Source organism: Centrocercus urophasianus, unplaced genomic scaffold (genome assembly GCF_019232065.1).
Source record: "Centrocercus urophasianus isolate 14NV4802_14NV808 unplaced genomic scaffold, USGS_Curo_1.0 seq_37, whole genome shotgun sequence".
NCBI classification, from domain to species: Eukaryota; Metazoa; Chordata; class Aves; order Galliformes; family Phasianidae; genus Centrocercus; species Centrocercus urophasianus.
Genome location: NW_024884944.1, coordinates 5,096,950 through 5,122,932, shown reverse-complemented (window position 1 = coordinate 5,122,932; position 25,983 = coordinate 5,096,950). Strand labels below are relative to the sequence as shown.

Here is a 25,983-nt window from a genome sequence, read left to right as displayed (position 1 = left end):
AAATGTGCCACCATTAGGTTTTGCGCTAGCTAAACCAAGCTCATTCAAATACTGGTCTTAATTAACAAGTGCAATCTTTGTGCATTAAGTGGTGCGATTGCTTTTAATTTGCATAGAACCCACAGAAGTAGCTCTGCAGATTTGTCAGCAGATCACAGGCTGAACCAGGGCAGGATGCATGTCTGAATGCTCCTTCCTTTTGCTCCAGCAAACCCACATTGTACTTGGCTGCCTCGGTAGATCCCGCTGTAATTAATGGAGGGCCACTGCTAATGTTATGAGCAAAAGCTGCTTTCCCATTAATCATCTGTCTGATGTGTTTTGCACCTGCAGCATGGGTTAGATTTGACCAGATAGTGGCCTAATTTGCAACTTAATCTCTGTGAACTGATTAAAGTATGCTCTGGTTGGGGAGATCTCAATTTCTACAGTGGAAGGCTTCTCATTAGGTGAGCTGTGATGAGGCAGAAATGAGCTGTAAGGAAGGCAAGGAAGAGCTGGCCTGGGGACAGCAGGGGTGGGCAGAGCGCCTTCGTTAGCTCCTGCTAACCTTTGCTGCCTTGGGCTTAGGCTTACGTGGTGTTGGTCTGTAGGTATCTGCCTTGGTAGCTGGGCTGTGAAGTTCAGCTAAATCCCGTTGGCATTCAGGTTTTCAGACCTACCTACCTATGCAACGTGGTGTAATAATCCTCTGAAATGTGGAAGCTGGCTGGTGCAGTTCTTGCTCTTCCCAAGCCTTGCATCTTCCATTTGAGATGATGTTTTCTGGTGCATCTGTGTCACAAACTGAAGCATTTCCAGCTACCTGATTTGCTAGAAGAGTTTCTTCACGTACTGAAATGGTTCATTCATCTAATTAGCATCTCCAGTTATGTTTTCCTTGTCTCTCTCTGGGATCTTACCATTCATCGTGCTGCTCCACAGGTCTGGATGCAGTTGGTATGAGCTGCTCAGCAGGCAGTGGAGGTAACTTGGAGTCTGTTTCCTGCTGTTACCCAAAGTGATGAAGTAATTAAGAACAGCTCTTCAGAACTGCGCTTTTGCTGATCTATGATGCAAGGAAACAGTGACAAGTGAAGGAGAATACAATTACTGGAAGCCAGCTCTAGCAAGGCAATCAACCTGGCTTGTTCCTTGTGGAACATTATTTCTAACTTAGTGGGACTGCAGGAGCATACCTGTCATCTCTTTTATTTTTCAGGACAGGGAGAATAAGAAAAGTAAGGATTTGCATTTGGGATTAAGTCACTGTTTGGCACTGAAGTTCATGCTGCGAAGCAGCGCGTTCAGATGTGCAACTGCTGTATGCATTTGATAGCTTCTTTGTGAAAAGAGAAGCTGCAGCTGCTGGCATAAAGTCAGTGATAAGCTGGGCAGGGAGGAATTGGTGCTTGGGCCGTCAGTGTGGTAAAGGCTGGGCTCCTAGAGGGTGTTGTGGATGAGTTTCCTCTAGCTGTGATAATTCAAACAGCGTGTAGGCTGCTGCATGTCACTGAAATGATGAGGTTTCTGTAACGGGGGTTAGCTGATATACTGGGCTGTGGATGTCAGCGTTGTTTTTCTGCCTCTGTCATTGAAATTCCAGTCCTGTTCCCCTGGGGATGAAGAAAGGTCATAGCAGAGTACAGCATACACACAAGTGGAGTATTAACACTGCAGCAGACCAAGAGGATTTGGGCATATTGACTTTTCTCCAAACACCATCAGTGTATTCTTCACCTTGTGCAAGGTACAAGTCACTGCATTGATTCTGAAGAGGGATGTGGACGAGGTGATAACTTCCTTCCTGAGCAAATGCAGCTTTGCTAGACGCATTTTGGTCCACAGTTTCCTGCTTTCAGTCGCTGCCAATGTTTGCATTTATGCCACCTCCATAAGTCTCTGGTTTTGCTGCAGAATGGCCTAGTTTTATCTGCAGCATCACTTCTGGTTAGGTTCATTCTGATGGTTACTTAATTCTGAGGTGTAGGTAGCTCACCTGGCCACTAGCTTGTCAAGGGAGGTTTTTCTGGTTTGGTGACAAGCGTGCTGTTGTCTAGCCATGTGGGATGCTGAAGTGAGTTGGCTTTGTTCTGACCTCTGCATGTCCTTCTCTAAGCAGTGCTTGCATCCAGTTCCTCACCTATCACACTTTTTTTTTTTTTTTTAACACTTTTTCTGCCTCTTTTTTTGCACTTAATCTGGCCTTTTGCAGCTTATTATTGGTTAGTCCCCCAGACCAGTGTGGATGCCCACTTTGCATTGGTTGCGTTGTGCTGTGGGTGATGGAGGAGCCGAGCTCTGTGGACACGTTCATCTATAGCAGAATACATCTGTGAATGCTCATGGAGGGTTTTCCAGGAGGATTTTGAAGCAGAGGGACTTCTCTGAACAACTCTGTTTTTCCTAAACATGCTTTATTTTTTTTTTTCCCAGTGCAGTCAATTTGTCAGTGCCATCTGTTGGCTCCTGTTACGTTGAGAAGATCGATTGCTGACTTAAGCTAACACTTACTGGCACTATTATTTTGTAACTGGTTAGATCCATCACATGCTCACAGTCTGAAAGGTGCGTGCTTTTCTTCTGATTTTTAACTTATGCCACTATAGAAACGACTGAGCTGAAATAATGAAAGTGGTTTATTTGTGGAATAGTCATCCAAGCAGGAGACTTTAATCAGTTATAACTAGATAGAAGTTGCTGAGAGGTAAGAAGTGCTGGATGTTAGCCCAGGACAGTGTCTTCAGCTGTTTCTTCGCTCGGTACCTGAAAGAAGGAGGAAGGATCTCTTGTTATGGCTTCTTTCCACTGAAGGCAGGCTAGTATCTCCTGTCTTTTTTCTTCTCTCTTTGACCTTCTGAGAAGTTTGATGTTCATTCTCAGTGATGCTTGGTCTCCCCGGCTGGCTGTGTGTGTGACTGCTTTGCAGGGCTCTGCTCAAGCACTTCAATCAGCAGGCTGCTGGGCGCAGACCTGGCTCTTCCCAGTGAGGCCGAGGGAAGATCAGCCAGCTTAGGGAGGGCAGCCAGGGCTGGTTGCCATTCCAGTGCCTGTCCTGCAGGCTGCCAGCGTGAGCCCAACTGTAGGCAGAGTGGTTGCTCCCTTCCGCGCACGTGCAGTGCTGTGAGCTGCTCCTCGTGGCTTAACTTCAGTGCAAGGTGGAATTTACAGGCAGACCCATTCTGGTACATGCCAAATTCTTTTTGAGTTTGAGATGTAAGAAAAAGTGGGGACACAGAGGCATTCGGCACCCAGGTGCCTCCTGCTCCATCTGCCCCTGCTAGCAGGGATTTGTTCTCCTTGTTGGCAGGGCAGCAGTGATTCAAGGAAGTGTGCATGAACATGAGCCACATTAGCTGATAAACAGGATGTCTGGGTAAGTTTGAATTCCTACAAGTGGGTATTATTTTCTGCACCAAGACTTCTGCCCTGGTCCTTGGCACAATCCTTTAGCTCTCTTCCCAACCCAGGGATTGTGGTGGGCTAACCAGATGATGGGCACTCTGACTGGATCAGTCACCAAGCTTCTGGGCTGCCTGGGGCGTTGGGTATAATGAAGTCAGCTCAGGGCTCAGGCTGGGAGGCTTTTTCACTTGGAGTTTTGCTAGTTTTCAGATCTCTCTGAGACTGACATGTTTATTTTGTACACGCGGCTGCTTTTAAAACCCACTTCCTTACTGCAGTCTCCTATTAAGAGCAGGTTGGCTGGCCCCCACCATACACAGCTTCAGAATCGGGAAAACAGGGAGCAGTGTTCAGCTGGAGCACAGCAGGCAAGGAGAAGCGTGGAGATGCCATGGCCAAACCCTCTGTCCCAGAGGCGCAGCCTCACAGTCATCAGCTTGAAAGCCTCACCTTTTCTTTATGGATTGTTGTTTTTAGGAACTTACCTTTTCTTCCAAGTAACAATTTGTCCCTCGAACTCCTGGTGTGTTAGTTGGCTCTGAGAAGGAAGAAAATGAAATGTTTAGAAGTGGAGGGAACATTTTGTTAATTGGTAGCAGCATGCATGCCCCAGAGCTGGCATGTATCCTGCTGCCCATAAGCTTCATTAACTTTTGATAAAAGAACAGTTAATTTTTCAGACTACTTTTTAAAGAGCATTTCATTGTTTAAGAAATTAGATTATGGTTTTCTTCCACTTTTAGTTGTAGCTTAACTTGTGCTTTATTTAATGATGTTTAGCCTTGCTCTTTCCTCTCTGTATTTTTATGTGGAATTTGTAGGGATGAGGGAGTGCCCTTAATTGGGTTGAGTCTCAGTGCTTCAAGAGATTTGTTCCTTTTGCAGAGCCATAGCGCCATAAATGTCAGCGTTCCCCTTGACTGGAGCGGGAAACCCATCTGCCAGCACTTCTCCCTTGGTTCTGGGTGGTGAGAGGTGTGCTTTGGGCTGCAGCAGCTGTGGGCACTGTCAGGGCCCTGCCTTCAGCCCTGCATCCCACGGCAGGCTCATCCCCAGCAGCCAGCCTGCCGTGCGTCATTGACACGGATCTGCTTGTTGCTGAAGCTGCCAACGAGGGCGGTAATTGATGGGAATTGTCTTGTGAGTGATGGGAACATTTGTCTGGGTCTTAGCTGGTAGCAGTGACGCCTGGCAGAGGGGAGGAGAGGGGTGAAGCAGCCACCTGGCTCCTTCAGACACTGCTTGGCATGAGCAATGGGCTGTCGTCCTCCTCGAGGTGCATTGCAGCCCTCTGCCAAGCCCAGAGCACTGACCCCAGCAGCATTTCTCCTGTCCCAGTGGGACAGGGACCCCGCTGAGTGTGCTGTGCTAATGGACGTGGAGGGTGCTGGTGCCTGCCGTGATCCGTCTGCTCCTAAACAGTGCCATTAGAAGACTGGTAAGAAAGCATTAGCAAAAGGATCAGGAATCCTAGAATCATTGAATGGCCTGGGTTGAAAAGGAGCACAGTGCTCATCCAGTTCCAACCCCCTGCTGTGTGCAGGTCGCCAACCAGCAGCCCAGGCTGCCCAGAGCCACATCCAACCTGGCCTTGAATGCCTGCAGGGATGGGGCATCCACAGCCTCCTTGGGCAACCTGTTCCAGTGCCTCACCACCCTGTATGTGAAAAACTTCCTCCTCATATCCAACCTAAACCTCCCCTGCCTCAGTTTAAAACCATTCCCCTTGTCCTATCACTACCCACCCTTGTAAACGGCCATTCCCCCACCTGTTTATATGCTCCCTTCAAGTACTGGAAGGAATCCCAAGCCATGTTTTATGGAGAAAATAGTTACACACCTGCTTGGGCACTATTATTATGCAGCTCCTAAGAAGTGCCTGTGCTGTGTAAGGGCGCAGGACTTGTGGCCCTGATTCCAGGGCTGGATAACCTGCGGGGTCGGTTGGAGCGTGGGCAGGTGTTTACATCCAGGTGAGTGATTGAACCTCATCCTTTGTGCACTGCTGATCTTCTGATGGAGTCATCTTGGGATTTCAACAAAAAGGAGGGCTCACATCAGCCAAGTCATCTTTCGAGGGAGGGAGGATAATAGCCAGCTGGGAAATGCAGGAGAGGAGAAACCAACTCAGACTGTTTTGTTTTGTTTAAGCACTCCTTCACTCTGGAAAAAAGGCTTCCAAGCATCTGACACAAACTCCACACAGTTCTTCCACCAGCCCCCAGCCCTGGCACTCCCTGCACGGTCCCTCTGCAAGGAGCACCGAGGGGATTTCCTACTTCCACCCGTGCCTGGTGAGGAAGCCTTGAATTTCCTGAAACTGGAGCACGAGGTGCTTTCCCCAGGCTTTTCCAGGAGACTTTTACCTTTTATGTTATCTCTGTCGCTGGAGGCATTTAAATTCAATGAATACGTTTGGAAGAAAATCCTTCGGAAGTGCCAGGCCTCTCCTCTTTCTCACTTTGGAGGACAGACCCAGGTTTACTCAAGGGCTACACATCTGATGGGGAAGTAGCAGGTCTCTAAGATGGCAGTGCCTTCGTGTACCTCCCCACACAGGTGTATGTGATGGCAGCACTGCCCTGCGCTATCAGAGAGGGGCAAGGAAATTCCATTCTGTTCCACTTGGGCTCACTGTCCAAGTTACATCCCTTCGCATGCTCTGCCTACCTTGAACTTGGCCAGAAGTGTCAGCTCAGCTCAGATAATTAAGCTGGGAAATGAGATTTCCTTTGAGCAAATATACAGCTGTGAAATAAGTAAGGAGCTTAGGAGTGCTCCAGACCTGTGGATTCTCATTTAAATATTTGTGCCTGGAAATGACTCATGTCTCTGGGTAGACATCTTGCCTTCACTCTTGCAGGAAGCTTCTCACCATTTGTTTTTTTTTAAACATCATTGGTTTTAGCTTTACAAAAGCTTGTTCATAAGAAGCAAGTCCTTGGGCAGAGGCATGCGAGCATTCCCAAACCTCTTCTGACTCTCTGAAGTTTTCCAGTCGACCCCTGAGCGCTGTCCTTGGAGCCTGGCGTCATGCACCTCCAGCAGCACAGCTCACAGCTGCACACTGCTGCACGTCTGCTGGGCCACGGAGGATGCTGCCAGCCCGGGACGCGGCAGCAACTTGTCACCCTGTTAATCACCACCCGTTAGTGCCTGGCAGCGGCGTGCAGGGGCTGCTTGTGCTGCTTCACCTTGTGCCTTGGCTCCAGCCCTGCTGCTGCCAGCTACTCCTGATGCCGAGTGCCAGCCCTGGCTGCTTTACAGCTTCTGTTCTTGCTGTAGTAAGCACACTCGGTGACTTGGACGTCTGGAATGATTCCTCTGCTCTAAGTGTTTCAAATGAAAGAAAAAAAAACAGCAGCTTGTTGTACATAGTGCCTCTTCAGGGTTTTGCTCATGTGCAGGGCGGCTATTCTTCAGGTACGGATTTTCTCATCAAATACATAGCTGAATTTTCATTTGCTTCAGATCATTCCTTTAAAGACCTTCAAGATAGTATTGTTTCCCCCTTCCCTCCACCAAATATGCCATGCCTCTTGGAGCATCGTTTGGCACCATTCTTGGGGTTTGGTACCGGAGGAGGAATGCCACCAGAACCCAGACCAACTTGCTGCTGGCCATGTCTGCTTTCCTCACTGGGGCTGGCAGGGAGCTCTGCAGAGTGCTCCTAAGCCCCACAGAGCTCCCATGCCTGATCTGCAGCCGCAGGGCCCTGTGCTTGGCCCCGTGCACTCGGGCTTCCCCTGCTGCCAACACCTGTGCTGGGTGTGAAGGTCAGGGCTATTAGTTTGGAGCTTGGATGCGGTCCAGTCACACGTGGTGCAGTTTCTGCAGGCTGATTCGGTGTTAAGGCCTGCCTTCCACCAGCAATATCTTGTTTGAGGGAGAAAATGGGACTTCTGTAAGCTTTTAATCATGACTGACTTCAAAGGTAATTGATTTTTCGAGATAACCATAGAGTTGTTTGATTTGGAAGGGACCTATGAAGGCCACCTAGTCCACCTCCCCTGCAATGAGTAGAGACATCTACAGCTAGATCAGATTGCTGTATGTATTGCAAAGGACTGGACAGAGGAAGAAGTGGTGATTTCAGGAGTACTGCTTGAATTTACCATGCTGAGGAGTGCCAAACCCCAGCCTGCTGGGGCAGTGATGACACAGTTCCTGTGGCAGACGGTGTGCAGGTGGTGGTCCTGTTGAGGAGGGCCAATAGCCCGAACCGTTCTCTTTTAAAATGTTCATCCTTTATGGTAGTGCCTTTGAAAAACCTTGAGGCAAGTGTCTGGTTGCAAGGCAAATAATGCTTTCCTGGTATCTCAGAGTGTCTTGTTTCTATAGGTGTTGTTTCTGTGCTGCCACAACTGCGAGTTGGTTGGACGCCTTTGCTCCCTGCAGCACGAATGTTGTGCTGTGTGCTAATGCCTGCAGGACCAGGACGTGGTGGTGGTGCCTGCTGGTGGAATAAAGGCAGAAAGAGCCTGCAGCTGGCCTCTGTGCAAAGCACTCGTCCCATCCCTAGTGAATGCTGGAGTCTGCTGCAAGCTTGCATTTACATAACTGGGCTTGGAGCTCCTGTGTCACATCTTTCTGATTCTGCATCATCAGCACTTGTGCCCGCAGTGCTGCTTTCAATGCCCTTCCCCTGATCTTTATGTGATTCTGCAGTCTTCTTGCAACAAAAGTCCTGCAAATCACACGCCAGGAAAGCAACCGGGAGAACTCGTGTAAAAGTGGCTGTTTTCTCAGGGAAAGTGCTGTGTCTAAGCAGAACAACTTGCTGGTGGATGTTAATTCAACACACAAATCTTGAGCTGAACTAACATATAATGTAGCTTCTGTCTTGCACTGAGGTTTGTTGGCGGCTGAAGTTTGGTTTACAAGCAGCAGTGCAACTGTAGTGTTTGCAGCTCACAGGGTGTGCAAGGCTTGTTAGCAGCCTGGCGTCCCCTCCCTGCTAACATGCGTCCATTCCACTGCAGCCATGGTGTGGGTAACACCAGAGCCCACTGCCCTGCTGCCTTTCCCTTTCCTTCATTGCCCCCATCTCTGTGTTCAGAGCTCCTGGAGCTTACAGCAGGTGAGGCTGTGCAGAGCTCCCAGGCTCTCCGATGCATGGGCTACAAAGTACTGTGTTTAGTACGGTGTAGTCTTACGTGCAGTATTTGTTTTAAATGTTCTTCCACATATATGATTGGGTAATTAACCTCTTTTTTAACTTTTCCCCTTCTGCTAGGTTGCTATAAAGATAATTGATAAGACACAGCTGGATGAAGAGAATCTGAAGAAGATATTTAGAGAAGTTCAGATCATGAAGATGCTCTGCCATCCACATATCATCAGGTTATATCAGGTAGGAACACTCTGCGGTGAGCTTTCCCTCCCTCTTCACTACAGCTTTACATTGTACAGTGTTCCATAGGTTTGTCCCTCTTTCTCCTAGGTGAAGTACTGGGACAGTCTTCATGTTTTCAAGGTCTCAAAGTACTTCAGTGAGAAGGGGACAGGCAAAAAGTGTGGCTAACCCTTCTCTTTTCTGGGAGATCACACTTCCGCTGGGGGCTGGCCCTTTGCCATTACTTTATGGCTATTGTCTGCTTTTCAGCTTCCCAGTTGAAGCCGGATGTGGGCTACCCTTCTCAGCCGAAGGGAGAGAGTAATTCTCATCCTTTGGCAGGACTGAGAGCGTGTTGCTCTCCTCTCCCTCTGTGCACAGTTCCCCGGTGGTTTGTGGACTTGCTGATCTGTTCTGTGCTTTCTTGGAAGGTGATCAATAGCTGTGGCACACCTGCTTTTGTCCCATGTTTGCAGACTTTTTGCTTCTTTGGCGTTTTTACTCTGCAAACAGAATTGCCAGAGACAAAACCCACGTGTGCTGCTTTTCACGCACGTATTCAGCATGGTCAAACAGAACAGCAGGGAAGTTGCAGCAGGCCAGAAGTGAGCAGAGTGGCGGGAGGAGGGAAGTAAGAGGGACCAACACCTTGGTGAAATGCTCAGTGCTATTCTGGAAACTGATGGATTGCTGAAATATCCCCTCTCTGAATCTTTCTGATTCAAGACCTCACACAGTTATTTACAACCAAAGAGTGTTTGAGAGCTCTGTTCAAATTCTCTTCTGTTGCCTGCAATCTGATTTCTGGGAAGCTGTAGGGAAATGGCTCCTTATCAGTCCCCAGAGCTGACTGCTGCCTGCCAGGCTCGTGCAGGACCACCTGCCATCTGCTCACAGCCACAGCCTGAATTGGAAAGGGAGGGAGCTTCCATCCAGCTCTGGCTGGGAAGTCAGCTCCTCTTTGGGGAAGCACACACGTTGTCCAGGGCCCTTTATCTTGGGAAAGTATTACAGTGCAAGCGGCTAATTAAGTTGAGTAACCTGCTGTTTGTGGCTTCTCTTCTCTGATGGCAAGCAATGACATGTGGAAACTTGAAATTCTGGGGAAATAGTCAGGGGTTATTTCCTTGTCATGGGATGCTCGTGTATCATTCTAAGGGAGAAGTTAAATCCTCAGTAATGATTTTGCCATTTCTTAGAATCAAACCCTTGTCCGTTCGAGACCAGTCTGCTTCTGATCTGTGCCTGGTGGATGTAAGCCATTGTTTGGACTCCAAAGAGTTAAAATGAGTAGAAGTGAGAGAGGTTAATGTTTAGCTTTTTTTGCCAAATAGCCAAAATTGAGGGGCCTTCAGCAAACACTGCAGAATTATGGCACTTTAAGATACTTAGGGATTGTCTCTTTGCAGATTGATTATTTCATGCTTTTTTTCTTGCCCCAGAATCCTAAATAAAAGTTACTAAAACCTGGGTTTGGGAATTCAGAGCCTTTCATTGTTTTTTTTATCAGGAATCTGAGTTTAAAGCCATGTTTTGTTGAAAGTGTAGGGCTTAGAAGGTAAAAAAAGGAGGGAGGGGCTATAATAACAATAGTCATAAAAGATTTTGTTGCTCTGGAAACAAAAATATGCAATATTAAAATAAAAAAAAAAAAAGAAAGAAACAAAAACCACCCTATGTTTTCTGGGCACGTGTTAGACAAGGAATGCAAATCCTCTATCGTGTTTCTTTTTGCATGAGCAGTCTCCTTTATCTGTGGCTTTTTTGTCCTTATGTCCAGGTTATGGAGACAGAGAGGATGATTTATCTAGTGACAGAGTATGCTAGCGGAGGGGAAATATTTGGTAAGTACATTTATTGCATTCTTTAATCAGATAATGCACTCATTTAAGTACAGTAAACTGAAAATAGCTGCCGTGCTCTCTTGTTTCAGTTGAGAGATGCCCTTCAGCCTGAGAACTTTCCATTGACAAAAGGGGTAAAAAAATAAATGATACCAACTTAATGGAAAAATATCTTCCACAGCCTCTGCTGCTTCTTTGGGTTTGGTTGACAGGTGGTGCTGCTCCTCTTTTATTCTGTGGTTAAATTAAATACGTTGTAGCAGGGACCAGTTGCAGAGGATGCTGAGGGCTTTGCTTCCCAGCAGGTCATCTGGAATTTGTTGACTGTAGGTCAAATGCTGGCATGTGTTAATAGCATCCAAAGACAAATAGGCTCCTGCAGTTCTGTAGTATTTCATTCTCAAAAGCATGAATATATATGTATATATATAAAAGATACTGAATGTTATCTTAGCACATATTAGCTACATTCATTTTAAACTCCATTACATGCTAACAAGGTTTTGCCTGAGATGTCTTGACCACAGAAGCTGTTCTGTGATGAACCCCTTGGTGAGACAAGAGAACCCCCAAATGATTAAAAATAGGGCAATTTTAGCTGGGAAGTGCAGATTTCTGGTGGGTACGGTCTCCTAACCGTTCTTCAGGACCATTGTTAGATGGCAGCCATACTTTCTTCTCAACATGGCCCACATCCTTCACCTTCCTCCTCCTTTGGAAGGTGACAGCTGAGGGAAGAGGCAGTCGTGGCTGCTGTTTGCAGGGCACGGGTGTGTGGTGAAACCTTGCTGTCACCCAGCTGAGTCTCCCAGTTGTTTACTCAAACATTAATCATGGTGCTGGACGCTCAGCAGCTCTGAGGGCTTGTGAAACTCATCTGATGTTGTGCAGCAAGCCATAATTGCAGCACAATCATCTGAATGTGTATCAGACGCTGCCAGTGGTTATGAGACTTCACTTGTATGCGGATCATTGCAGGAAAGTATGAATTCCTTTTGACTTTTTCTCCCTCTTCTGTTGAATTTGGCAGAGACAATTCATCCCTTTTTAAAATCCAGAACTATGTGCAAGCTCATATGCAAACTTGGAACAAATTCTCCTGGTTACAGAAATAGCCTTCTGCATGAGTTGAAGTGAAAAATCTAATTGCTTTCTGAAACATTTTATGCTGTAGTAAATTCAGCTCATTAGAATGGCTAATTCCCATTTTACTGCCCAGCATTTTATCCTCATTCAGAGCTGGGAGCAGATAGCACTGCCAGTGACGCAGTAGCTGTAGTGTTTTTCCAACCCATGGCTGTGAGGCCGTGCTGGGCTTTTTGCATTTCCAGGTCCTGCATGAGGCCCAGCACCCTGAAGCATTAGAGCAGAGAGAGGAAAACCAAAGTCTCAGGTTTCTGTAATCAGAGTTTCCTGAGTAGCCATTAAGATTTTGCTCTAAGAGAGGAAGCAATTTACTGGGAGGAAGCAGCAGCCCATTTTGGAAATGTTGCCTTGCAGTCTTCAGCATCTCTAGCACTGAAGAATCACATCCTCGTGTTGCCCAGTCTCCCTGCAGTGTGGGCTGCCAAGGTCAGTGGGTAGGTGGGCCTGGTGAGGCATTGTGCAGCCTGAAGAGCCCTCGAGCTCAGCTCTCACTGCATGGCCAACAAATCAGAACAGCACCAGCTCGCATCCTCACAGGGTTTGGCAGTGTGTGCTCCAGTGTCAAGGGTACGTGGGAGAAAAATGCCTGTTTTCATTGGATTATCTGCCACCTCCTGGGCATGGGATATGTCCCCTGTATTGAACATGTGTGTTCTTTGTCCTTCATCTCATTCTTCTCTCTTAACGTCTGTGAAATGGCCTTGATTTTCTGTGCGTTGAACGCTCAAAGTAAACCTGAGTGCCTCATAGATCTGAGTTACGTCATTGCAGCACTGTGAGCTTCAGGTTCATTTGAAGCAAATCTAAGTTGTTTCCCTTTGATGCTTTACAAGACCACTGAAGGCTTAAACTGGGCTTTACAGCTGCCAATGTTCCACAGGCAGTAACACAGGGTGAAACTTTCAGCTGAACGAGTGGCAGTTTTGTCCCAGCGGCTGCTGTGTGAGCACAGCAGTCAGTGCTGGATGCTTGCCTCTCTTGTCCCTTGTCATTCTGAGCCCTGCAGGCTCTCCCCAGCTAGCACCTGAGAGCTTTACAGCTCCTTTATCTGAATTTCCAGTACAAGGGCTGTGGCAGGGCTGATAACTCCTCTAGCAGTCACACAGTGCCGTAAGTGTCCTTGATTCATCTGTTACTGGAAAGCATTCTGATAATTCACTTTGTTTGCACCTCACTGTGTGGGGACTGGGGAGAAGACTTGCTCCTGCTTTCACCATGGACTTAAGCAGCAACATCTAAACTGTCATTTCTGTCCCTATGTGTGATTTGCGTGCTGCTGGGTTGACGGTTTGACATCATGAACAAATGAACCTCACCATTTAAACATAGGATGCTCTTTGTCCTGGTCTCTCAAGTGTCTTTTTTTATTTTTTCTGAGGTCAAATAGAACAGCCTGTCTGATTTTTGCTGCTTAGCATGAATGCTGTAAGGCATCCCTGGTCTCCACTGCCCAGAACAGGGCTGAGGTTGGTGGGAGTGGGCACTGCCCTGGGGTGCTGGGGATGCGCTGCCTACAGGTGAGCCCTGGCCTTGCTGCTCAGCCAGGCTGCTGCTGAGACCACATGGTCACCAAGTGGTTTCTCATAAGCTTTGTTTTCTCTACCATAGGCTTCCACTGTTTAGTTTTGTTTTGTTTTTCCAATGCAGAGACTGGCATCGGGTCCTTCATAGAAATCTGGAGAAAAACTGGTTTGTTTTTTAAAACTGTGAAATCAAATCACGTGTTGCTTCCTGTACAGAAAACACTCAGAGGATCAACTCCATGCACCTTTTCAGCTCCAGGAGGACACGGTGGCAGAAGCATTTGGTGCATAGGAGCCAGCAGCTCCTGGCTCTGGTGTGCCTGAGGTCAGCACTCCGGCTGAGCCCGCGGCCACCACTACACCCTCTTTGCAGAAGGGGTTTGTGCAGACTAAGCTTGCAATGGTTAATTTTGGCATACAGTTGCCCTTGGTGGTATGCAGAGTATTCTGTAGCTTCATTGTTCCTCTCCTTCCTCTGGAGCTTGTGCAGAAATGTCAGCGTGCTTCGAATGCTGCGCCTACGTGCGGAGCTCGGGGACGGGCCCATGCTGCGGGTTTCTTCGTTAAATGTGGAATTTCATGTCTAACCTAAAAGGACTTTTTTGCAGCCTAAGCAGCACTGATAATGGGGATGCAGCGTTTTCAGACCAAGTGGACAGAGCAGCTGGCAGGGAGCCTGTAGCACCTGATGGCAGCAGGGCTGAGCCCAGGGCAGCGCCCAGAACCAGGATCTGCCCAGACCCTCCGAGCTGACTGTGCAGGAACCCGTTGGCTCTGCTGGTTCTGTGCTGAAATAGGAACAGTTTTCCTCTCCTGGATGTGAAGGGCAGCTCCAGCTGTGTACTTCTATACATCATGATTGTTTTCAATTTTGTCTGAGCCTCTGCTGGGCAAAAATACGCATCAGAGAGCCTTGTAGAAGCGCTCCTGCTGCAGTAGCTGGGTTTGATTTTTGCCTGTAGGAGAATGTCTTTGAATGATTTCAGAGATGTTGAGAGATGGGAACTTTGCACTTGGTTTTAAGAGCGTTTACTGCATCAGCAGGCTGTGTTCCCAGACTCGAGAGGATTACAAATGTGACCTTGACTTGTTTAGGGCTGAGCTATCTATTAATCAGCAGTGATGCTGGAGTTGGAGCAGTCCCTTTCTTAACTGTGCTTGTCCCTGTCATTGCTCTTCTGGGCACACAGTGTGTGACCATGCAGAGGACTTGGTGAAATACAGTGGGACTGTATGAGAGTAAGTGATGCTATCTAGCAGGGTGGTAAGGGCCACACTGGCATTGGTGGTGGACTCCTTTCCTCAACCCTGATTCACGTTTGCTCATAGAATAAGTTTATCCAGTGAGTAAAATGAATCTGACAGGTTTTGGAAAGCCAGCTTCACTCTGTTGCACAACAGCAGTACAAGCACAGAGAAGTAGGCTGCTCTTCAGTCAGAAGCAGGCACAACTGCTTTCATGTGTCTCAGTAATTAGTATTTACTGCAAGTCAATTATGTCGCAGGTATTTTAATTAATGGGTGGCTGGGAAGAATACAACCACCTGGTGAGAAACCTTCAGAAGTGATTTATTTGTATGATTTTCAAGAACAAATATTTCAATTGAGCCCTCCAGTTTGAGCAGAGTTTATGGGGTGAAGTGAAATCCCTTCAAGCTGGTTTTGGCTGAGAGGTGTTGGGGTCAGCCTAAGCAGAAGGGCCTCTTGAAGTGGGTGAGGAGAGAGGCTGGGCATTCGTTCCTTATGTCCTGCCCTCACTTTGCTCTTGGAGCATCATTACAGTGGGCTGCTGGCTGTGGCCTGGTTTTGGGACATTGTGAATCTTCCTGCTTGCCTTTTTTTTTGTTCTTTTGAGACAGAGCTCAAGTGGTGCAAGAAGTATCTGTGTCCCCAGTGATTCCTTTCTGAGCCACCCAGGCTCAGGAACCCATCCAGGTTACCTTCCTGCATGCCACGTGGCGTGTGGGCACAGACAGAACCGAGGGAAGGCGCCTTGTGGAGCTGCCTTCAACTCCTTAATTGCCAATTCCTTTTCCTGGCAGAGCTGTGTTCCTGTTCTGTGATGCTCAGGACCACGCTTTTGTCTCTCCTGTTCTCTGCCACGTTTTACTGCCCATCTCCGTCCTGTTTGCCCTGACTTACAGGGCAGAATGATTAGTGGTTTCAGTAAGCCTGGTGCTTTCCAGCTGTAAGCGGATTGATTTAAGGCTTGTTGCTGTTGGATACCTGCCTTTGTGATCTCTGGTCAACTGGAGCCTTCTTCTGTCCGTGTTTGCAATAATAGCTTCTGAAGGAAGCCTGTCTGGCCACAGACACTGCCTTCGGGTGGTAGATTTTTCAGTGAAATTCTTGAGAGCATTCAGGTTTTCTTAATAGAGGTAAGCTCCATTTTCATAATAAAGTGTGTTCAATATTCCAAATGTATTTTTACACCAGATATCCAGAGATTGGGAATTTCTGTGCATATTTTGAAGCATGGGGGACAATTTTCTTCATTGCGTCCCCAAAGATGCTTCTGAAACAACTTTGGCTCCGAGCTGTAGCACTTGCAGTGGGTGCTCGTGTGTCTCAGCATTGAGGCTGGGCCTTGGCCAAGGCTGCCTTGTGGAGTGCTGTGCCCCCCAGCAGCAGGATCCTGGGCAGGTGTTCAAAGTGCTGGAGTGGGGCAGGCCTGAACTGCGGAGAAAGCGAAGGAAAAGAGTGAAAAAGCTGTGTTTTTATTTTGGTGTAGAAGCAGACTTTGAGACCTTGGGCTTCTCACAAAGCCAACTTGTGGTTTCCCAGCTCCCTGTGTCAGTAAGTGCTCTGTTCTCTGCTTTGTCCATCACAGATCACCTGGTGGCCCACGGGCGCATGGCGGAGAAGGAAGCTCGGAGAAAGTTCAAGCAAATCGTGGCTGCTGTCAACTTCTGTCACTGCCGTAACATAGTCCACAGAGATCTCAAAGCAGAAAATCTTCTTCTGGATGCTAACCTTAACATCAAAATAGCAGGTGAGCTAAGACTACAGTGTGGGAGGAAAGCAGCTGCTTTCAGAAGTTAATAAATGTAGGCATTGGCTGCTTCCAGGTATTCAGAAAGAAGGAAATGCAGTGCAGCTAAAGGAAGCTTTGGATTTCTCTGTGGCCTGCTGCCCAGAGCTGGAACTGGCAGGTTGTAGCCAGAAGATTTATATCTCCCTTCAAGAACTGCAAAATAATTTTTTTTTTTTTAAAGCAGGTTTGGCTTCATAGGCAAATATGCACCTGTAGATACTGCAGTGTTTCAATACACCGGGTAATGGCCAAGACAAATAAAGAAACTGACCTTGTTTTGAGAGCTGTTGCCAGGTTAGGATTTCTTCAAAGCAGGTCAGGCCAGGTGAGAGAGAAAGAATGGAAAAGTAAGTATAACAAAATTAGTGGTACAGAAGCCTAAGGGGAAAAAGCAATCTTGGAATAATTTCACTGTCTTGCCAGGGTAAGAAAATAGCCCTGGTGACTTGGGAATGTTGTTCATTTCAGAAGCTGAAGCTGAAAACCAGGCCCCTTCAGTCTGCCCCCAGTGTTTTGCTGGTGTTTGGAGGCTTCTTTTTTGGATTGTCTTCGATTTAGGCTAGGTATTAGAAAGAAATTCTTTACTATGAGGGTGGTGGTGAGGCAGTGGACAGGTTGCCCAGCAAGGTAGTGAATCTCCCCTCCATGGAGGCATTCAAAGCCAGGCTGGATGGGGGTTGTGAGCAGCCTGGTCTGGAGGGAGGCGTCCCTGCCTATAGCAGGGGGCTGGAACTGGATGTTCTTGAAGCCCCTTCCAACCCAACACATTTTGTGATTCTTTTGCTAACTGTCCTTTCAGAGAGCCACAGCTCGGGCAGTTTGTGTGCTGGCCTGGCACCCTGCCGGTCTGTTCCTCTTGCACGTGAGGATGTACTAACTAGACCTGACTTCATTGAGCTTTGTGGGATTATGTAGTAACTGCTTGAAACAAGAGGATTTAGTACTGCCCTGGTCATCTCATTTTGTGGGCTTTTGCTCTGGAACAGCCAATACTTATGTTTAATTCTACTAGAGACTAACAGATATCAGAGTGTTTTTGGAAAGCTCTTTGTTACCCCCGCCCTGTCTTAACAGGCTTCCTCTGAGAGCTCGTCAGCTTTTACAAGGGTTTGTAACATGAATTAAAAAAACAGAGGTGCCTAAGATTGTAACTTAATACAGAAGTCTTGGGTATGGCAGAAAGTCTGCTCAGGGTCTGTATGTAAGCAGCACAGTATGTGCTGTGTGCAAACACTCATGATCTGAGGCCATCGTGTGTCCAAGGGGTAAAATCTCATCTGTGTGGATGGGAGGAGGAGTTCCCTGCAAACGGGAGAGGTAAAAAACAACTTGAAAACTAAACCTGGAAGAAACTGGAGTGCAGCTGCATTTCGTAAAGGAACGGCCACGTGAGCACACCAAGTTCAGTGAGTGCCTGAAAATCATGGAGGCTATTTATCTGGGGAAGGTGGAAACTATTTTCTTTCCAAATCTCTGCTCCCAGAATGGTCTCCAGAAGGTATTTCCCACCCTGGTAGTGGCAGTGTTTTTCTTGGCAAGAAGATGGAGCAGATTTGAATAGTAGCTTGGAAAAGCTGATTTATGGTATAGGATTTTCCGAGTATTAAGTTTTGTCCCTATAACTCATCAATTGCAGCTTGACACCAGAGCTTCCATTGTTTCAAGAGCAAAAAAAGAAAAAAGATGCGATAGCAAGTGATTGCTTTCACTGTCGACCTTCCAGAATAAATACTGCAGACATGTACAGAACCTTGTTTTGCAGGGTGGAGGATCAGCAAAGCTTTTGCTGCCAAGCCTGTTAATGCTGTCAAACTCTGGCCTCTTCAATAACACACTTGATATATCTGTAGCTTCAACCAGCTGAACCAGCGTGCCTGATGGGGGCTCTGTTTGGCAAACTGCTCGCATTTTTCAGACCCTTCTGGTTGCCGTGCAGATTACCTAGCACAACACTGTTGGTCTTTTTCACCTGCGTTTGCAGCTCTGCGTGACTTTTACTCAGTGTTAGTTAAGGAGCTGAGCTTGTAATAAAGAAGCAGGCAGATGCTGCTGCTTCTGCTTGGTGGTAACTAGAAGCATGGCTTTTTTTTTATTTTGATTGATTGATTGTAACTGTGCAGCTTTTCCATAAACAGTACAATACGAGCGCTGTGACCCCAGTTCTCGTTTTCCCATGGATGCCTTTGCTTCTGTGTACCTTCGCAGTCTGAGTCAGTAGCTGCTGGCACTGTGCTCCCTTGTGCTCCCAGTCAGAGAGTTCAGCCAGGAGTTGAGATTATTGCTAAATACCCAGGCCTCCCTAGGATATGATTTCAGACAGGAATCTGATCTATGCATTGCTTTGCATTTGTTTGCAAGAGCCTGCTCGCTGCGTCGCCTTCAGAGGATAAAAGTCCTCGTGCACAGCCCAGCAGCAGCTCCCTGGGCTCTGCTCTGGGGTGACGGGAGGGACTGGACCCTGTGTGTTATAGTGCAGAGATGGCTTTTAGGTATTTTCCCTGCATTGCATCACCAGGAGATTTGAGTTTGTCCCCCAAAAGCACCCTTTTCCCTTTGCTCTGTTTGTGGAAAGGGACCTGGCTGCTCCCCAGCTCCGCAGTGTTTGGATTTGCTGCGTCTCTAGACTGGGGTGACTTGTCATTGTTTGTAAGAGCATTTATTTCAATCTCTCTGTTTCCTTTGGGGTTTGGGAGATTTTGTTTTTTTGCTCTTTTTTGTTGCTTTTTTGTTTGTTTGTTTGTTTGTTTGTTTTTGCTGCTGCTTTGATATTTCCAAATCCTCCCCCCTACCTTGGTGGGGTGGGGGAGCTTTAGGTGTGCATTTCCACCTCACTTGGCTGCAGTTCATTGGACATTGGTGGCTCCCAAAGGAACGCTTCCAGCCCCAAGCTCCGCATGGAGCAGACGTGACCACAGCTCCCATAGGGGTCAGCTCAGCTCCCTGCAACCAGAACCTTTCCTTTCTGCCATCCTGGAGCAGATGCTTCCAGGAGCTGCTGCTTCAGCACCTTTCAGCATCCTGGTCTCCCAAAGGAGGCATCTGCAGAACTGCTCCTTGACCATCTCCTCCCCACTTTCAATGGAAAACAACTGAATCTGGGGGCTAATTTCAACCCAGCACAGAAGAGGAGTGAAGTCCACTCACTGCAGAAAAGGATGAATAAAAGTAAACCAGAACAATTTGTTCAAAATATCACTGAATTGGGAAGTACCAAAACCCCAGTGTCTTCTTGCACGAGTTTACAGATAAACTTGACTATCAATGCTTTGCCACTAGGAGATGGAAATTAATTTAGTGCTGCAGATTTTATTGCTTGTTCTGGCAATCATAGCTCAGACACTTGTTAAAAATCCCACTGTAAAAGTGAGACAGTAAATCAAAGCTTACTGAGGTGGAAAAGACAATTGTGCAGCTGTCTGCTATGTCCCTCAAATTTGTCTGCCTAAAGTCATCTTTCCTTGTGCTTTGGAAATGGAGATTATCCCATTTCCTCCAGTCAAAACCTCCTGGTTTTGATACTGCAATGTCTTTGCAGTCACTGTGCTCTGTTCTGAGCAGAGGTCTGCACCACGTTGCCTGTCCTCCAGACGGTTCAGAAGGAACACACTGCTCTGTGGGGGTCTCTGCAAGCACAAATAGCCTCTCTGTGAGAGTTTTGCCCCCTGTGAGGATGGGAGGACAAGCTGGCTGTAACCTGGTGGCTTGGAGTTGGCAGTCGTGTCAACTGTGCCCTGCTGCAGCCAGCTGTACCCAGCTGTGCTGAGGTGCTGTGCTGGTTTCTGCTGAAGTTCTCTGAAGGAGAGGAAAGTAGTCACCTGGAATTAGGTCATGGAAAATCATGCAGGGAAACGGAGGCTGCAGGCAGGAGCAGGAGCACAAAGCAGCCATTTATTGCCTACCAGCTGGGAGTGCTGAGCACCCTGCACAGAGGGTTTGCTCTGTGAAGCTGTAGGTGCTGGTGGGAAGGTTTCTTTGTCCAAAAGGTGATGGCTGAATTCCTTTCAGCAGGGTGACATCAAATGTTGTAGGGCAAACTCGCAGTTCTCTGTGGTTTAGGAGGGCAAACCTTCAGTGGTGGCTGAAGAACGCATGATGAGTTCCTTATCTTCTGAAGCATGGGCAGAAGGCAGTAAGGAGAAGCAAGCAGACTAAATGGAGATGAATGTTTAAGATGAGTGTATATTTATTTCAAGAAATGAGGGGACAAAGGGATGTTGTGTTCTGGTGACAGGTGAGCCATGTCAGTTCCACGTTATTCCAGCAATGCTGCAGTTAGGAACAGCAATGAAATCAGACACAGCATGAAGCTCTTCATGAACGTTTTGTTGCTACCTGTACCATCAGTTCTGGCTGTGGTGGGTTTTGGTTTGATTGGTCTGAATTTGCAATTTCCAGCTTGCCTTGTTTTGTTCCAGGATTTCTCTGCCATGAGGATCTGCTGCTCAAAGGGAAACGCTTTGAAATGTGTCCTTGTTGCTGTGGGTCCCCATCCACATGCATTAGTGTCACTCGCCCTCCTGCTGGCACACTTGTAGCAGAAAAAAAACAGGCAAAGCAGTCTGCAAATAGCTGTGGTATAGCTCCTTCTGATAGGAACTGCTTTAGGGCCCTGTCCATGGGACACGGAAACCCCTCTCTGACCATGGATTTGCTTTTATTCACCCGAGACCAAAAGAAAAGAAAGGATTCCTTATTTTTATAAGGAAAAAGAACACCTCTCTTGAATGCAGACAGTCGTTTCTTTGCTCCTCCAGCACAAGTCTCAGCTGTGTGCCAGGAGTGACAGGTTAATTAGCAGAAAATGCCTTTAATGCCCACATAAGCTTACAGCTGACTGCCTGTAAGATTAAGACCTTTCTTTTAATTTCTGTTTCAGGATTTAGTATTTGCTGTGGGTGAATGACTTGAGTTGGTTGGTAGAGCTGCCCACCGGAACTGAAGTTTCCAGTTCCATGTAGCGCTTTCTGGAAAATAACTTGATTTGCAGTTCTTTTTCCCTTTGTCTGCACTCTGTTCTGGCAACTGCCCTGGTCCTAATGGAGTTGTGAAACTTGTCATCAGAGGAGCTGAGGGTTGGAAATTAGTGCCTAGATGTATGTGTGGTCTCTTGAATATAACCTGGAGGCCTCCTTCCAAAGCATTCACCTTGCAGCATCCCTGGCTGGTCTGATCACTAATTTCTCAACTCCGGTGTGGAAATCATGTTTGAAAAGTGAAGAGCAAACCTTTTGCATCTTTGTGCTCTCATAAGCAAAAGCAGTATAGCTGTAGTATGTGAAACAGGCCCAACTCAGGGTGTTTTGGAGCAGGTTGTGTAAATAGGGTCAACTTATCCTATATGAAGTGGGTATGTCATAGAATCATAGAATGGCTTGGATTGGATCACGAATCTCCAACCCCCTGCTGCATGCAGGGCCACCAACCTCCCCATTTAATACCAGCCCAGGCTGCCCAGGGCCCCAACCAACCTGGCCTTGAACGCCTCCAGGAGTGGATGGGGCATCCACAGCCTCTCTGGGCAGCTGTTCCAGCACCTCACTGCTCTCATACTAAAGAACTTCTCCTTGACATCCAACCTCAATCTTCCCTCAACTTCAAACCATTTCCCCTTGTCCTGCTGTTATCTACCCTTCCAAAGAGCTGGCTCCCCTCCTGTTTGTAGGCTCCCTTTAGGTACTGAAAGGCTGCACTGAGGTCACCCTGCAACCTTCTCTTATCCAGCCTGAACAAGCCCAGCTCCCTCAGCCTGAATAGCTTATATGACCTGTATGTGACTTATGTGTGACTTCACTAGGCACAGCAAATAATGTAAACACCATTTGTTTACAGCAGTTGTGCTGGATCATGTCCCACCAAGCCGTTCTCTTTGTTCTTTCAGACTTTGGGTTCAGTAACATCTTCACACCCGGCCAGCTGCTAAAAACGTGGTGTGGGAGTCCTCCCTATGCTGCCCCGGAGCTCTTCGAGGGGAAGGAATACGATGGGCCCAAGGTTGACATTTGGGTATGTGATGAACCTTTTTGACTCGGATCTCATTTTTGGCTTTGCTTCCTGAGTACTTAGAACAAGAAAAGGAAAAAAAGGAAGGGTGTCCAAAGAAATACTTGGGCTCTTGGCTTGTGTAGTCATGCACTTCAAGGCTCAGAAGGAAGTTTGAGTTAGGCCAGAAGTTTAAAGGAGAACCTAGGCTGGCCCAAGGCTGAGATGTCACAAGGTCCTTTCCAAGGATTTGCTCTTTCTTTGTTATTGATCTTTTCATTTAAAGAATGCTTATTGCTGTGAACCACGGCTTGTTGCTGACTGCCCTTTGTGTGACGCAGAGTCTCGGCGTGGTGCTGTACGTGTTGGTCTGTGGTGCTCTGCCCTTTGATGGGAGCACGCTGCAGAATCTGCGTGCCAGGGTGCTCAGCGGGAAGTTTCGCATTCCATTCTTCATGTCCACAGGTAAGGCTGCGTGCCTGCAGTGCTTTGAGTCACATCTCTGCTTACAGATTCTTGGAAACACTTAGATTTTAATGTACCGCTGATTGATGTCAGGTAAGTGGTTTGCCAGGAAGCATATTGGATGGATAGCAGGTTGTAATGGGAGCAAAAGCGAATTTTGAATCTAGAATTTAGAAACTCGAACGTTCATACTTAAAAATCTTGACTTCCATGTGTACGTAGCTGCAAGCTGTAGCAGAACATCAGCAAAGATACATTCTTAGTAAATTCTGGGAAGTGTGAAAGCTAAAAGTGGAGTAGTGATGTAGGAATATAGAAGCTTTCACTGTATCTGCTTTAGACAAGAAGCTTTTTACAGCATTATGGCACATTCATTTCCTGCAGTAGCCCCACCACAAGTGAATGTCCATGTCCTGTTTCTGAATGCTGGAGTAATAAATCTTGTTTCTGAAAAACGTGATGTGATGAATTGTCAGATAAAACCAAGCTCACTTAAGAGCAGCTCGCATTTATGATACCTTTGAGTGGAAAATTTCACGGAGGGCAAAAAAGGCACATTTCATTGTGGCAGCTGCCTGGGAGAGGTGTTCCTGCAGGAGCCCAAGCCCTGGCAGCTGTGTTTTGCCCTTCAGCCCCACAAGTTGGTTGCATCCCTTGGATGGTGCAGGGCAAGGCAAGCAGGGACAGGGTGACAGCATGCCACCTAGGGGTGCTGGCAGACAGCACAAGCGTACTGTGGCCTGGCTGCCTTCCTCCCTAGCGTGGGGAAATCCTGAATGAGGTAAGTGTAAAGGAAGCATGCTGACTTATGTCTGTATTGGCAGTAAAAATTTGCTCCGAAAGTGGTTTCAGATCAGATTTGGAAAACTGTACAGCCAGTAGAAACAGGCTCTGAGTTAGGATGATCTCATCTATAGGGGCTGCACTGGGAGCTTGGCACTGAGAGCTGATGCTGCCATTGCTCTTTGCAGCTTCAAAATGGAGAGATGCTCCTGTGCTGGGGTGGCAGCAGCTACTGAGGTGTCTTGAGAGAGGCTTTTATTCCTGTGCTGACTGATTTAGACCAGTACTTAGCTAGAAAGCTGTGGGTATTCATTGACAAATACAATCCCTTTGAGTATCACACTTTCATTCTATCTGGGGGAGGCTGTGTTCTCTTGTCCCCTCAGCTGCCTACGTACAGCATCAAATTCCTGCAGCTAAGTGGTATGGAATGGGTGTGAGGTCCAGAAGGGGAAGCGGTGTTTTTGCTGCATTTGACTTCCTACAGAGAAGTTGCTCTGAGGGAAAGGCTCGCTCCTGATCTTGTGGCACAAGGCTGCCTGCTGCAGAAGCCTTGTTCCTCACTGTGGTTACTCAGCAGTCTGTTCCCTTGCAGAATGTGAACATCTGATCCGCCACATGCTGGTCTTGGACCCGAGTAAGCGGCTCTCGATGGACCAGATCTGCAAACACAAGTGGATGAAGCTTGGGGAAGCCGATGCAGAGTTTGATAGGGTGAGAAGCTGAAGTGAGCCAGTGTGTGAGTGGGACTTGTTCAATGCATTCAGGACTGCCACGGTGTTCATTTCAGCTGCTTGGGAGCTCCTGTTCCAAGCTCTGGTGTACTGCCTTCCCATTTTGTCTGTGTCCCCCTTGTCTTGCTTTCCATATCATCCTTTGACTCTGATTACTTGATATTTTTTCCCCTTTGAACTGATGTACCATCAGCCTTCGAAGCTCGTGCCAGCTTGCAGTCTGAGCCTTGTGAATTGGTTCTTCGGAACGCTGTGACTCATCTCTGTGCCTTTGGGAATGTAAGCACTGAAGTCTGTATCTTTGCTCTTACAGCTGATAGCAGAGTGTCAGCACCTGAAGACAGAGAGGCAGATGGAGCCACTGAACGAGGATGTGTTGTTAGCAATGGCAGAAATGGGGCTGGACAAGGAACGCACAATTCAGGTAATGCTCTGCAGCTGACCACTGGGTGCTGCCTCTTGCAGCAGGATAACAAATAGCTGTTTGTTGCTAATCGTGTCTGGTAACTGAGCACAGCGTGGAGCTCGTTTTGCTGCCTGATAGAAAGAATTGATCACTTCTTCCTCTTCTTCTTCTAGTCATTAAGAGCTGATGCTTATGATCACTACAGTGCAATCTACAGCTTGCTCTGTGACCGTCTGAAGAGGCACAAGAATCTGCGCATTGCCCCGTCTCCAAGCATACCACGGACAGTCACCTTCCCCACCTCTGCTAACATCCAGGTAGATCCTGCTTCTATAATGCTCTTTCAGCCTTGGAAGGCCAGACAGACCCTTACCTGTTAAGCTTAGACTTCATTGCGAGTGTTCTCATTGTGCCAAGAGCACAAAGATCTGCTGTGTCTGAGAACCTTGTGTGTATTTTGGGTTCTGTAATTGTGACTGTGGATTTACCAAATATTCTTCAGACAAAATCTAGCCTTAGTTAACCTTGTGACAGAAAAAGCAACGTGAGGTTTACAGGATGGGAAATAAAGTTTACAGACCGTGACCACTGCATGATGCTCAACTTGAGATACTATCCAAGAAATGAGTATTTGCTTTAGGAGAGGCCAGGTCGTAAGGGAAGGAGGAGAGAAGCTAGCCCTGCCTGAACAGAATTGAGGAGAGGGAGGGAAAACGAGGCAATCCCTTAAGAATTAAGAACACTTTCAGCAGCTCCAGGGTAATCTCTCTTCCCAAGTGGTTAAGTCTGTTCATTGGTGCTAGTCCAAGCATGATTATAAAGGGGTTGTAAGAGATGCTAGTTTCTTGTCTACTGATTTTTGATCCTTCTGATCAGCAGACAGAACAGGCAGGCAATACCATGAACATCAACGTGCCACAAGTCCAGCTCATCAACCCTGAAAACCAAATTGTGGAGGTGAGGCACCCTCCTTGATGGCCTCTGCAGGTTCTTTTCCGAGACTTGCGTTGAAGCCTTTTGATTGATCCTCACGTTGTGTTTCAACATCTCCCATGTTCTGCCTGCCCAGACTGACGGAACGATGAACTTGGACAGCGATGAAGGGGAAGAACCCTCACCTGAGGCTCTGGTCCGTTACCTCTCAATGCGAAGGCACACGGTCGGAGTTGCTGACCCACGGTTAGTGTTGGACTCTACCTCCTCAATGGGGGATTAAGGGCACTTTTCCTACTTGTAAACCCTCTCTTAGGTAGAATTTGGGGCAGTGCATTTTTAGCTCTCTGTGATCTCGTAGTAACAGGCAGGGATGGGTGTATCTGTATCACAGCTAGTGTCAAACCTTTGGTTTTT

At 47.4% G+C, this 25,983-nt stretch overlaps 1 protein-coding gene across 5 annotated transcripts in view; it reads left to right on the top strand.

Moving 5' to 3' along the window:
* Nucleotides 1-25,983, top strand: part of SIK3 (SIK family kinase 3) — a 71,106-nt gene that overhangs the window by 26,899 nt on the left and 18,224 nt on the right. For 3 of the 5 annotated variants that reach the window (XM_042831862.1, XR_006171023.1, XM_042831863.1), the window contains 10 exons: nt 8,621-8,737; nt 10,500-10,563; nt 16,063-16,224; nt 22,145-22,269; nt 22,587-22,710; nt 24,089-24,207; nt 24,541-24,651; nt 24,807-24,950; nt 25,510-25,590; nt 25,703-25,812. In XM_042831862.1, coding sequence (XP_042687796.1) covers nt 8,696-8,737; nt 10,500-10,563; nt 16,063-16,224; nt 22,145-22,269; nt 22,587-22,710; nt 24,089-24,207; nt 24,541-24,651; nt 24,807-24,950; nt 25,510-25,590; nt 25,703-25,812 — 1,082 coding nt within the window. In that variant the 5' untranslated portion in view covers nt 8,621-8,695. Of the gene's footprint in view, nt 1-8,620; nt 8,738-10,499; nt 10,564-16,062; nt 16,225-22,144; nt 22,270-22,586; nt 22,711-24,088; nt 24,208-24,540; nt 24,652-24,806; nt 24,951-25,509; nt 25,591-25,702; nt 25,813-25,983 lie in introns of those variants that run through there. The other 2 variants (XM_042831866.1, XM_042831864.1) reach the window with 1 other exon arrangement.